The sequence below is a fragment of the Capricornis sumatraensis genome, chromosome 18 (assembly GCF_032405125.1).
Source record: "Capricornis sumatraensis isolate serow.1 chromosome 18, serow.2, whole genome shotgun sequence".
In the NCBI taxonomy this organism is placed as follows: domain Eukaryota; kingdom Metazoa; phylum Chordata; class Mammalia; order Artiodactyla; family Bovidae; genus Capricornis; species Capricornis sumatraensis.
This window is the reverse complement of record NC_091086.1, coordinates 46,520,985-46,535,171: the sequence shown is the minus strand read 5'-3', so window position 1 is coordinate 46,535,171 and position 14,187 is coordinate 46,520,985. Positions and strand designations below refer to the sequence as shown.

The window sequence follows — 14,187 nt, the reverse complement described above, 5'->3', positions numbered from 1 at the left end:
AGTGGCTTAAGTGGTAAAAAAAAATCCACCTGCCAATGCAGGATCCTCAGGTCGGGAAGCTCACCTGGAGGAGGAAAAGGCAACTCACTCCAGTATTCTTGCCTGAAAAGTCCCATGGACAGAGGAGACTGGTGGGCTATAGTCCATGGGATCACAAAAGAGTGGGACAAACTGAGCAACTGAGCACACACACACACACAAAGTTGTTAAAACACACTCATATAGGTTTCTACCCTCCCACAGAGATTCTGATGCAGTGGGTGTGAAGTGGAGAAATCTCAGGTGATACTGATTCTGTGAGGTCATAGACCAAACGGCTCTAGGGCACAGAAAGGCAATGGTATTTAAACTTTCTAAAATTTCATGAGCACGATCATGGTTTATGAATGGTAATTCCTATCTATGGGTTCCCACACGCGTATTTCCTGGAGCAGTGTGGCCTTTGCACGTTTGTCTTGTGGATCACTTCACTCTTATGCGCCCGTCCTCCTAGAACAAAGGCTCTTTCATCTGTTACTCTGGGAAGATCAGGTGACCCTGATGCTTCCAGGGTTGTGTCATAGAAATGAGAGCAGGGATTGCACAGGGAAAACATCACATGAACCTAGAGGAAACTCAGAGGATAAGGACCATGAAGCCAGGAGATATCTCTCAGTTTACCCAAGCAATGAATGAGGCCTAGGGAGACGAAGAGGGCATAATTTATTGTGATCCAATTTATTGTGATTGTTTATGATCCAATTAAGGGAAAATGATACATGGCTATATATGAAAATCTAGATATACCAAAAAAAAAAAAAAAAGGCAAAGCAAGACTTTCTATTTTCTGTACAAAGCAATTCATCCCCAGAGGTCCTTCAGAAAGGTGGACTTTCTCAAGACATTTACACTGATGCAGAATTTTACGGGGTTTCCCAGGTGGCTCAGTGGTAAAGAATCCACCTGCCAATGCAGGAGATGCACTTTTAATCCCTGGGTCAGGAAGATCCCCTGGTGAAGGAAATGGAAACCCTCTCCAGTATTTTCACCCAGGAAATCCCATGCACAGAGGAGCCTGGTCGACTACAGTCCATGGGGTCCCAAAAGAGTTGAGCATGACTTAATGACTAAACAACAGCAATGTTTTATGTAAATTTCCCCACAGTTTTCTAGCAAAGCCAACTCAAACAGGTACAGGATAAACAAACTCAAATTATGAAGAATAAGATTATCAAGAAACAGACAGTAAGGATGGAAAATTTGAAATGAGCGCCTCCTATAGGAATGCGAATGCCACTCAGGAGTTTATCCAAAAACCATCTCTGGCACAGTGCCAAGGTGGATGCCCTAGGCTCTGCCAACAACTGCCTCCAGGACCCCAGCACCTCTCCACCTGCAGTCAGGCCCTAAGCACGCTTGATTGGTACTGGCCCCTGACTCCTACTCCAGTGTGACAAAAACCTCAACATCATTCTTAGGCATTGTTTGCCAGGCAGCTGCCAGAGGGGCAGTCACTGTTGTCACTGCTAGAAGTATAGGGGAACAAAGCGGCCACTTTTTTTTAAACTTTAAATTTTGAAAAACAAACAGTCACATTTTGAGATGTAGCACAGAACACCTGAAAAAGACGTGGGCTGAAATTAACAACAGCACAGTAAAGAAATTCAACATTTCCAAACTTCATCATCTGTTAAAACATAACCAAAATGGTGGTGAGGTGGGTAATGTTGTAGAGAGGACAATGAGCTTAAACCACATAATAAACCACACATTCAGGTGCTCGGTATATTAGAAACATAAATAATAACAGCAGCCAAAATTCATTATGTCCATTATTTACCAGATACTCTTCTAAGATTTATATATATATATACACCCCTGGAGAAGGGAATGGCTACCCACTCCAGTATTCTGGCCTAGAGAATTCCATGGACTGTATAGTCCATGGGATTGCAATGAGTCAGACACGACTGAGCAACTTTCATATATATATATATATACACGAATGCATTTAATACTCACAGTCCTGTATTACAGAGATTAGCATACTTTTCTTGCAAAGCACAGACAGCAAATATTTGGGGCCTTATAGTCCCACACAGTCCCTATCCTGACCACTCAGCTCTGCTGTTGTAAGTCAAAAGCATGGGCATATCTGTGTTTCAATAAAACTTTATTTATAAAAACCAAAGGTGGTCCAGGTTTGGCCCATGGGCCGTAGTTTACCAACCCCTGCTTTGTGAGTTGGGGGCTATTATTATCTCCATTCCACAGAGGAGAAAGCAGAGGCACAAAGGGATCAACTGACAGCCCAGGGGTCTGTGTACAGTCTGATTATAAACTAGCCAGAACTGCGGTGTTGGCAAAGACTCTTGAGAGTCCCTTGGACAGCAAGTAGATCCAACCAATCCACCCTAAAGGAAATCAGTCCTGAATATTCACTGGAAGGACTGATGCTGAAGCTGAATCTCTAGTAATTTGGCCACCTGATGCAAAGAACTGACTAGAAAAGACCCTGATGCTGGGAAAGATTGAAGGCGGGAGAAGGGGATGACAGAGGATGAGATGGTTGGATGGCATCACCGACTCGATGGACATGAGTCTGAGTAAACTCCGGGAGTTGGTAATAGACAGGGAGGCCTGGCATGCTACATTCCATGGGGTCGCAAAGAGTCAGACGTGACTGAGCGACTGAACTGAACTGAACTGAGAATCAACAATGAACTCATAGCAGCTGCTGGCCAGCATCATCTTTTTTGTTGTTGTTTTTCTGGCTGTGCCAAAAGATATACAAGATCTTAGTTCCCGGAGCAGGGATCAAACCCGGGGCCCCCGCACTGGGAGCTTGAAGTCTTAACCGCTGGGCCACCAGGGAAGTCCCTCACCATCCTTACTATGTGGCCCACACCCAGTGCAGGTCCAGGTTTTCCTAACTCCAAAGGGGCTAGCCAGCCAACCAGTCACCAGCACCCTCAGAGCTGCCTCAGAGGTTGAAGACTCTACTCTGACCCCCCACCACCACTTCTTGCTCTGATATTCTTGGTTGAACTTCTTCCTGGACCCCCAATTCCCTTAGTCTCTCCATTCCATCCAGATGGATTGACTGAAATTTATGCACTTTCTCTCCAGCCTGTTTGGGAACCTGGATCATGCATATCACACGTGCTCAAATCATATGTGTTGAATGTGTGTGTGAACCCGTTTACAGTCCAGGCCATGACAGCCAGGGACTGAGGGCAGAGAAGAAAGAGGACTCACCAGTCCACGGCAGGCGCTGAGGGCTGCAGTCCCGACCCTGGTGCCCTGCTGCAGAACCGTGCCCCTGAGATGGCAGGCGGGCCCCGAGGAAGCCTCCATCTTCACATGGGAGAGGTTCCCGTATCTCCTCTCCACGATGTAGCTTTTGGAAAGCAATCCCTGATTGACCGTCAAGTTAAAGAACAAGTCCTTCTCCTGGTGTGAAATTCTATAGTACACCCGTTCCTCTAGGTCATCCAAACCTCTCTTTCTCCTGCTGCTGGAGACAGAATGGTGCAAGCCGTAAGACAGAAAACGCCCGCTCGCGTCGACTCGGACAGGGGCCACCACGTGGTACTCTGGCAGGGCCTTGATAAAATGCTCTGGGGGGCAAAAAGGAAACACAGAATAAGATGAAGAGATCCTTTCGACATGTACACACTGCTATATTTAAAACGCATAACCAACAAAGTCCTACTGTAAATCACTGGGAACTCACCTCAGTGTTATATGCAGCCTGGAAGGGAGGGATGTTTGGGGAGAATGGATACACATATATGTATGGCTGAGTCCCTTTGCTGTCCACCTAAACTATCACATTACTTTGCCAACAAAGGTCCGTCTAGTCAAGGCTATGGTTTTTCCAGTTGTCACGTATGGATGTGAGAGTTGGACTGTGAAGAAAGCTGAGCGCCAGAGAATTGATGCTTTTGAACTGTGGTGTTGGAGTAGACTCTTGAAAGTTCCTAGGACTGCAAGGAGATCCAACCAGTCCATCCTAAAGGAGATCAGCCCTGGGTGTTCTTTGGAAGGAATGATGCTAAAGCTGAAGCTCCAGTACTTTGGCCACCTTATGCAAAGAGTTGACTCATTGGAAAAGACTCTGATGCTGGGAGGGATTGGGAGCAGGAGGAGAAGGGGATGACAGAGGATGAGATGGCTGGATGGTATCACCGACTCGATGGACGTGAGTCTGAGTGAACTCCGGGAGTTGGTGATGGACAGGGAGGCCTGGCGTGCTGCAATTCATGGGGTCGCAAAGAGTTGAACACAACTGAGTGACTGAACTGAACTGAAACTATCACATTGTTAATTGGCTCTCCTCCAATATAAAATAACAAGCTAAAAAAAAAAGAGAGAAACTAAGAGATCCCTGCTGAATCTATGGTTAAGACAAATACACTCCTGTTTGAACTTGGATTTTAGCTTGCTGATTTCAAAATCCTACTGTTGACCTGAAGTTTAGAGATCGTTTCCATGGTATGAACTCCATTCACATCAAGTTCCCTAAACAACTCAAATCAACCCAGGGCTCTCTCACAGATGACAGGCAACTGTCTGAGCTGACATCAATACATAGCTCTGGATGTCAGATGTTTCACCTGAGACAGACTAAGACAAGAATTAATGCATGAGGAATATGGTTAGGAAAGTGGCGAGATCAGTAAGGCAAACGAACGTTTCAGGTCTAGAGTTCATTCATACAAATCACAGAGATTCACCATTTATCATAAGGAATGTAAATGCCTCTAAAATTTTCAGTTAAGTCAGGTTGAAGGAAAAAATGCAAAAGCACAGTACACCCATCAAGTAGACCCTGAAAAACCTTGCATAGTTACAGCGTAAGTGTTTTGTAATGTAACAATGAGTACATAAAAGAACTTGGATGTTTCTTTTTTATTTTTATAAAATATACAAAATAAAATGGTAGGTGAATATATCAGATTCAGAGGCATGGGGCCAAAATATAAAAATTTCCACTTTTTTATTGGAGCATAGTTGCTTTCCAATGTTGTGTTAGTTTCTGCTGTACAGCAAAGTGAATCAGCTGTATATATATATATATATGATGTGGAACATATATATACAGTGGAATATTACTCAGCCATAAGAAGGAACGAAACTGTGCCATTTGCAGAGATGTGGATGGATCTAGAGAAGTAAATCAAAAAGAGGAAAAAAAATATTGTTTATTAACACATATATGTGGAATCTAGAAAACTGCCACTTCAAAAATGCAAGACGTGAACACTTCTTCCTTTCTTCCACACATCAGAATGAACGCGTCTTTTCATTTCCTTAAATTGAAATCCCTACCACTGCCTCCTCACTTTCCTATTTGAGAAAAAGAAATCTATTATATCTAGAGAGTAAGCAGCAGGTTCCACATTACAGACGACCTAAAGCAAGCCATTAACCACTTGAGCTGATAAACTAATCTTTTGCTTCAGGCCAAAAAAAAAAAAGTGGTGGGGGCAGGGAGGAAAGAAGAAAACAAAGAAGGGAGGGAGAGGGACTAGGAGGGAGAAAAAGGGGAAACAATTTTTACTTTTCTATTTCCACCTTCCAGCTGTACCCCTGCACTTCGTAACTTGTATTACTTTGTTCAACTTACTTTCCCCAGCTACAATGTCTTGTGCACTCTCTATCAAAATCTTATGTTTAACATAATCTTATGCTTTTTTAGCTTTCCTGGTGGCTCAGTGGTAAAGAACCCACCTGCAATGCACAAGACACAGGATCAATCCCTGGGTTGGGAAGATCCCCTGGAGAAGGAAATGGCAACCCACTCCAGTGTTCTTGCCTGGGAAATTCCATGGACAGAGGAACCTGGCGGACTACAGTCCACAGGGTCACAAAAGAATCGGACACAACTGAGGAACTAAACAACAACAACATGGTTTAAAAAAAACAAAATGTTGGCCTCACCCCGTGACATATGGGAACTTAGTTCCCTGACGAGGGATTGAACCCATGCCCCCTGCATTGGAAAGCAGAGTCTTAACCACTGGACTACCAAGGAAGTCCCATCTTATGCTTATTTTTTAAAGTTTCAACTCAAATCTTCCCTCTTTTTTCTCCTAAAGTCCTTAAGGTTCTCTTTCTGTTCTGAAACACCATGTCCTCACTTTCTGTAGCTCCCAGAACAGCCTAATTCTACAGAGCCTTTTGTTTATTATATTACTGATTCCCAAACCCTTTAGAGGTCAGAATCTTACATATCACAAGTGCCCAATTCATTTGTGTGCATGTAACACTGAACATATTTGTAGCTGACTATTCAAAAAACTGGACTTAATGGGGTAGAACTATAAAAGAGCTTTTTTTTTGCAGAAAACTGTCTTCAAACATACTTGTAGTTCTTCTGTGCCTTGGATAACTAAAATAAGAGAAAGATAAATACCATATGATCTTACTTATATATGGAACCTAAAAAACAAAGCAAATGAACAAACATAACAAAACGGAACAGACACACAGATACAGAAACCAAACAGGTGGTTGCCAGAGAGGAAGGGGGAAGGGGATGAGTGAAATAGGTCAGGGAGATTAAGAGGTACAAACTTCCAGTTACCAAATGAGTCATGGGGATGAAATACACAGTGTGGGGAGTATAGTCAATAATACTGTCATATCTTTATACAGTGACAGGTGGCAACTAGACTCAACAGTGATCATTTTGAAATGTATAGAAATATTATTGAATTACTATGTTATGTACCTGAAACTAACAGAGGTCAATTATACTTCAAAAAAAGAAGGAAAGAAAGAAAGAAGGAAACATGAGACAGAACAGCTTTCACTCCTAGGTACTAACAAAGCTTCAGTTTTCAAGAGTAAAAACTCCAGACTCCTTGCTTCTGACTGTAGTGACTAAGAGCACCAGAGCACAGAGCAACAAACAAACCTTAAAAACAATCCTCAGTGAAAAGTAAGAATCAAAACAACTTAATACAGAGCCATTTACATTCAGGGAAAATACAAGCAAAAACAGTAATACAAAGTTTCCCAGGCCAGGATATACACAACAACAAAAAATACATATGGAACCCATTAAAACAGTTTTCTACACAGAGGACTGAGAGTGGAGAATGGGGACCAAAATGCATAAATACACAAAACAAGAAAGGCATTTTGCACAAATTAATAATGTGAATGTACCGTGAACTAGAAGTCAGATTGACTCAGGCCTCTGTACTGCCCATCTCCAAGGAATATCTGGGCCTCGTAAGAATCAGAGCTTCACTATCCTTTCATGTTCAGACCTCAGAAAAGGAATGGCCAGGTTGGCTGAGGTTGGATGTAGTCAGCTTCTCTAGTATTTCCCTCCTGTCGCTCTCTTCTTTTATGATTCAGTGATATCTCTGGTTCCCCCAGGGTTGGTGCAGTGGAGAGCATAATGGGGTGGAAAAAGCGTTATTCAACTGAGTACAACCATCACCTTGCAACGGTACCCCTGTATGCTGATTCCTCTCAAGAGAAGCTTATGTACGTTCGAGGACCTGTCTCTAAAGATACATCCAAAGAATTAAACACTACAGGTACTTGCCTGAACCCCAGCACCTATAGCCCAAAGAATAGAAAAGCAAATACATTTACAGTTTTTGACCTAGTTGTTTTTGATCTACCAGGTTTCTTTAAGAGAGTCAGCATAAGCTGGCTGTGTAATAATATAATGATTACAATTATAGTAACCATTTAATGAACACTTGCTATAACTGTGCATGCGAGTGTGTTCCATTGTGTCCGATTCTGAGACCCCATGCATTGTAGCCCACCAGGTTCCTTTGTCCATGGGATTTTCCAGGCAAGAATACTGGAGTGGGTTGCCATTTCCTCCTCCAGGGGATCTTCCTGATCCAAGGATCAAACCCACATCTACACTGCAAGCAGATGCTTTACACTGAGCCACCAGGGAAGCACTTGCTACAACAGTGCTCATTTAATCCGCACAAGACTCTGTCACAGATTCAGTTGCTATCCTCATTTCATAGAAAAAGAAACAGAATCTAAGAGAGGTCACAGAGCCAGTATGCAACATACTTAGATTAAAATCTTGAGATTCCTATCTCAAAATCATGTTCTTCGCCTCCACACTTCGTGTGCATAAGCAGTTGCACTTGGCAGAGGGTACAGCAGAGTAGAGGCGAGAACATTGCCCCTGAGGACGATGCTGCTGCTGCTACTGCTAAGTCGCATCAGTCTGTGCGACCCCATAGACGGTGATGATCTGACAAGAAAAGAACTGGCTGATTTCTTTGAGAGGCCTCAAGTCACTCAGCAATAAATGGAAAAAATAACTGCTCTTTATCTGGTGAAGTAAGGGGAGATAAAATCCCCTTCACCCTTGATTTTACTGCAAAGGAGGTGGCTAAGCCACAGCAGCCAATAGGTGTGGATGGAATTAGGAGCCTACTTAATGGAGTGTGTTTTATGTGGGCAGTCCAACTGCACTAGCCTCATCTACACAACGGGCATAAAAATAATCGTATCTTAGGGTGGTTGTGGGGCTTCCCTGGTGGCTCAGATGGTAAAGAATCTACCTGCAATGGGGAAGACCTGGGTTCGATCCCTGGGTTGGGAGGATCCCCTGGAGAAGGAAACGGCAACCCACTCCAGTGTTCTTGCCAGGAGAATCCCCATGGACAGAGGAGCCTGGTGGGCTACAGTCCATGGGGTGGCAAAGAGTCAGACACAGTTGGGTGACTAAGCACAGCACACAGGGTGGTTGTGCACACAATCGGGGCTGGTGCACTGGGATGACCCAGAGGGATGGTATGGGGAGGGAGATGGGAGGGGGCGTCAGGATGGGGAACATGTGTATACCCGTGACGGATTCATGTTGATGTATGGCAAAACCAATACAATACTGTAAAGAAATTAGCCTCCAATTAAAATAAATAAATTTATAATAATAATTTTAAAAATAAAAGCAAATATATATATATAAACATAACAGATTTAGAACAGTGCTTGACAGATAATGCTCACTATCTAAATACTAGCTACTTAGTCTTGGTATTAAAGATAGAGACTTGGCTACTAGGAACGCCTGTGGCCTTAAATACATGTAAGCTCCAAGCAGAGATGGAGAGAGGCTCAAGCTCATCTTGGCTTCCTCTCAGTTTGGAGGAGTAGTTAGCTATTGTCCTGGCCAATAGAAAGCAGAGCTCAGAAGGGATATGACAAGGATGGAGAAACAAGATGTCAAGGAATAAGAATAACTCCTACTTTATTTTTTTCTTTTTTTTACCAATTCTATTATCAAACATGGCATTTAGAGTATACCAACGTGGTTTCATCTAATCCTCACAATTGTCTGGGATATTACTGACAGTGTTCCTTGTCTGAGCCTTCATTCCCACCTCTATAAAAAGACAATAAAGAGGAGTAAGGATGCAGGCTGGGGCAACCTGAACCCGGAGCACACCCTCCTAACTTCTGCCCTCACTACTTCTCAAGGGTCTACCACTGAGAGCCAGAAGTCAAGAGGGGGGCATCAACAAGGCTGCGGGTGGGACTGACACATGCCATAACCACAGTACAGTTTGCACTAGGATTGGTGGGTGTAAAACACAAGCCACAAATACTTTCATTTGCCTTGTTTAAGATTAGATTTGAAACCCTAGGCCACAAGTTTAGATGATACTTCACGAGAAACTTTGGGGAAAGCCTGTTGTTGTAAGCACTTTTGAAAATACAAACCACCAACCGACCTTTTACCCTCTCTCAGAAAGAAGAGAGGTGAGAAATTACTGACCTCCCAGATTTTGTAAAATTTAAGTTGAATCTATACTTATTCTTTATATTTATTTCTTTTTTTTCCTTCTTTTTTTAAATTTATTTTAATTGGAGGCTAATTACTTTATAATATTGTATTGGTTTTGCCATACATCAACATGAATCCGCCATGCGTGTACACGTGTTCCCCATCCTGAACCCCCCTCCACCTCCCTCCCCATACCATCCCTCTGGGTCGTCCCAGTGCACGAGCCCCGAGCATCCTGTATCCTGCATCGAACCTGGACTGGTGACTCGTTTCTTATATGATATTATACATGTTTCAATGTCATTCTCCCAAATCAATCCACCTTCTCCCTCTCCCACAGAGTCCAAAAGACTGTTCTAGACATCTGTGTCTCTTTTGATGTCTTGCATACAGGGTTATTATTACCATCTTTCTAAATTCCACATATATGTGTTAGTATACTGTATTGGTGTTTTTCTTTCTGGCTTACTTCACTCTGTATAATAGGCTCCAGTTTCATCCACCTCATTAGAACTGATTCAAATGTATTCTTTTTAATGGCTGAGTAATACTTCATTGTGTATATGTACCACAGCTTTCTTATCCATTCATCTGCTGATGGACATCTAGGTTGCTTCCATGTCCTGGCTGTTATAAACAGTGCTGTGATGAACAAATTTCTAAGACTCCTTCATACAAAGGGCAATGATATTACTTCCTGTAATAGTAGGAAGTTTATTTTCATAATTCTCTCCCATGTGTTGTTGTAACCTTTCAATTGTATTTTTATGATGGAAAACTACATACATGGAGAGGTTGTGGAGAACTGTATTGATTCAAAACTTTGACTCAACGTTGTAAAATACACCAGAAGAAATTGAGTTTGCTCACCAGCCCTACGTTAACTAACCCACAGACAGTAAATGCTGATGAGAATGGAGACAAATGCCATATCAAAACTGTGCAGGCTCTTATGTTAAGATGTGAAATAATTTCCTCTTTACAGAAGTTATCTTTTGCAAATGGCATAAGCATATGATCATGACATTGGTCTTGAAACACACTGTAGCTCTCCCTCGGTTCTGCACAAGCCCATGCAGGGGATGTGCTTCATGGAGTTGCCAGCAGCAAAAGAGATCATGGAAGGACCCGTGACCTGTAAACACTACCAGGCATACGAACCTGAGGGGAGATTGCCAGCTGCAGAACAGAGGCAGTGTGTTGTGTGCAAGCTTAATATTTCCTATGGTTCTGATGTTGAAGCTGAAACTCCAATACTTTGGCCACCTGATGCGAAGAGCTGACTCACTGGAAAAGACTCTGATGCTGGGAAAGATTGAGGGCAGGAGGAGAAGGGGACAACAGAGGATGAGATGATTGGATGGCATCACCGACTCAATGGACATGGGTTTAGGTGGACTCCAGGAGTTGGTGATGGACAGGGAGGCCTGGCGTGTGTCGATTCATGGGGTCGCAAAGAGTCGGACACGACTGAGCAACTGAACTGAACTGAACTGAAGGTAGTTTTATTTTTATTTTTTTGAGAAATCTCCATACTGTTTTCCACAGTGGCTGTGCCAATTTATGTTACTACTAACAGTATACAAGGATTCCCTTTTCTCCATATCCTCACCAACATCTATGACTTGCTGACTTTATGATGATAGCTATTCTGAAAGGTGTGAGGTGACATCTCATCAAAGTTTGGGTGTGCATTTCTCTGATGATCTGTGATGTTGAGCATCTTTCTATGTGCCTGTTGGCCATCTATACACCTTTCTTAGAAAAAACATACATTCAAGTCTTCTGCCCATTTTTTGGCTGTTTGCTTTTTTATATAGAGTAATATTTATATGTATACATATTTGGCTTTTAACCCCTTATCAGTTACAGCAGTTGCAAATATTTTCTCTCTTTCAGTCGATTATCTTCCATTTTGTTGATGCCTTCCTTTGCTGTGCAAAAGTTTTAAGTTTAATCAGGCCTCATTTGTTTTCTTTTGCTTTTTTTTCTTTTGCCTTAGTAGACATATCTGAAAACAAATTTCTATGATTTATTTCAAAGAGTGTTCTGCCTATGTTCTCTTGTAGAAGTTGAATGGTTTCAAATCGGACATTTAGGTCTTCAACTAAAACTGAAAAAAATTTCGGAAATTATTTTTTAAATCTAAATATCTATGCATCACCAATAAGCTCAGAGTACTGTACAGCTCTTTTTTGGTATCAACCCTTCTCAGCACACAACCCTAAAGGTGACTTATCTCTCGCATTCCAGAGAGGAGAAAGCAAGTCCCAGTGGAGTCTGCTCCACACTGAGCTGAATTCGCTTACAAAGAAGATGTGGAGCAAGCAGAGCTGAAAACCAGCCCGGGAGAATGTGTGGTTTTGAACCAAACCATCTCCAAATGCCCTGGGAAGTGCTCGCAAGCTTTGTTTGTGCTGCCAGCAAAAGAGACTTTTCATAAAAGGGCTGTTTTTCAAAGAACAACAAACGCTGCTATTTTAAACTTGGGGGTGGGAGATCTATCTGGACCTGGACCGTTTACACAAGCGAGTGCTGGCTGACTGACATCTCACCCCAGTATCTGCAGCTCCAGCTTCCAAGGAAAGCAAAGGGTCCCGCTTCTGATGGCTCTGGGAGTCAGCATATAAGCTCTCCAGCTGTAGTTGAACTTTGCAACGTAGGCAGAAATCCTCAACAAGGTCAGGCTGGTGATGTTTACCACCCAAGTGGTCTTGGGGATTAAAGGGGGCCAGGAAGCTATGGCAGACTTGAGCACAGTCAGCAGACACAGGACTTAATGGACACTAACCCCCATGCTCTGTGTGTGTGTGTGTGTGTTGTCCCGATTATTGCTCTAGGACAATGCTGCTTGACTGTAAGAAGCCAGCCGCTGGAGTCAGGCTACCTGGGTTTACAGCCTCACTCCACCATAACTAAGCCCATAAACTCCCCAGGTTTCAGCTTCCTGTGTGTAAAGCAGAGGGGGTAACAAAGGTGCCTGCACCCAGGAGGCTGTTGTCAGCAGTCAAGAGGCTGACACACCAGAGTGCTCCCACATCCAACCACACCGGCCATGGCTGCTCCCACGACTGTTGGCTCTCAGAAGCCCAATGAACTGCCCACCGAATGGGAATGTGTGCCTGGCCCTCGCAAATCCAATGAAAAGGCAGAGACGACACCACCAGCCTGCTCAGGGTGTTAGATTTTAAAATCATGTAATAATAATAATAACAATAAAGAGCATAATCACCAATTTCCATCACAACTCCAGTGCTTTCTCTCGCATTATAGAGATTCATGAAATTCTGGAAGAGAAGCAGCCAGAGGCAATCAGCAAGACAGAACAGGGAAAGGTGAGCTCCTACGGTAGGACATTTTCTCTAAAAGGGCTGTTATTTTTACAACACAGCCCTAAATCTTTCCAGGAAAGGAAAACACAGCCAAGCTCACTCAGCAGGGGGGCGGAATCGTATTTCCCCTTGCCTCACCAGAAGTTTCAAACTAACTAGAAACATGGCAATGACTGCCAGTGGCCGGTTGGAACTTTTATTAAAAAAAAAAAAGTCGTTTTCCGTGTTCAGAGTCTGAAAAAAAGGGATTGAAACAGTGCAGCGTTCAGAGGAGAAAAAGGCGGTGAGGGGTTACCAGCTAACTCTAGAGTCTTCGCAGCAGCATCCTTCGTGTACAAGAGTCCCGATCTTCGGTTTCCGTAAGAAGTAAGGACTCGACACGTTAAGCACTGAATTCCGAGATGCCCAGGGTTACCCAGCTCCCAGCCCAGATTTCTTTGCAACTCAACCAAACGGCTTTGCGGAGTTCAGCTGAGTGGGGGAAGGGAAAAAAAAAAGAGCAACCAACTTTGCACGCGTCTTACCCTGCGGTTTTCAAAAAAAATAAAGAAAAGACACTAACCTTGCCTCTTGTCTGGGAAGCGCACCGGGCCCGGCTGAGGTTGTCGCCCATAGCAAAGGGCCCCCAGGTTCAGGAGCTGAGCCACCACGGAGAGCTTTGCAAGCCAGCTCCTCTGGGCACATGGCATGATTCAGTCGTTGGGGAGAAGAAAAGTCAACAAGTTGTAGCTCTCAGCTCAAGAAATCAAGTCCTCGCCCGTAGCCGAGCAGGAAGATGCAGGGGTGCATGGTCCAGGAGTGGGGAGAGGGAGGCTGCAACGCTGCCCACGGGCTCCCTTTCGTTGTTTTTTTTTTTTTAAGCAGAAAGGGGCTAGTTACCTTTCCGTCCCCTCCCTCCTCCTGAAAGGGGAGTGATTCAGCTGACAGTGTCTGCTTTCCGCGGGCTGTGGAATGGGTCGGAGCGGGAGGGCGCAGCCCACCCCCGATCCCCACCCCTCTGCCTTGGGCGCCCGGCCTCCTCCAAGCCAGCCCCGCGCATCTTCCTCCGGGACTCCCACCCCCGCGCTCCGCCGCCCCGCCCAGAGCCCG

The 14,187-nt window shown here is 43.9% G+C and overlaps 1 protein-coding gene across 2 annotated transcripts in view; it reads right to left on the bottom strand.

The window, feature by feature from the left end:
* Positions 1-13,787, bottom strand: part of ADAMTS12 (ADAM metallopeptidase with thrombospondin type 1 motif 12) — a 374,380-nt gene extending 360,593 nt beyond the window's left edge. For both annotated transcript variants that reach the window (XM_068990670.1, XM_068990671.1), the window contains exons 1-2: positions 13,661-13,787; positions 3,238-3,599 (exon numbers count right to left, since the gene is read on the bottom strand). In XM_068990670.1, coding sequence (XP_068846771.1) covers positions 3,238-3,599; positions 13,661-13,787 — 489 coding nt within the window. The remainder of the gene's footprint in view (positions 1-3,237; positions 3,600-13,660) is intronic.
* Positions 13,788-14,187: the final 400 nt, after the last annotated feature.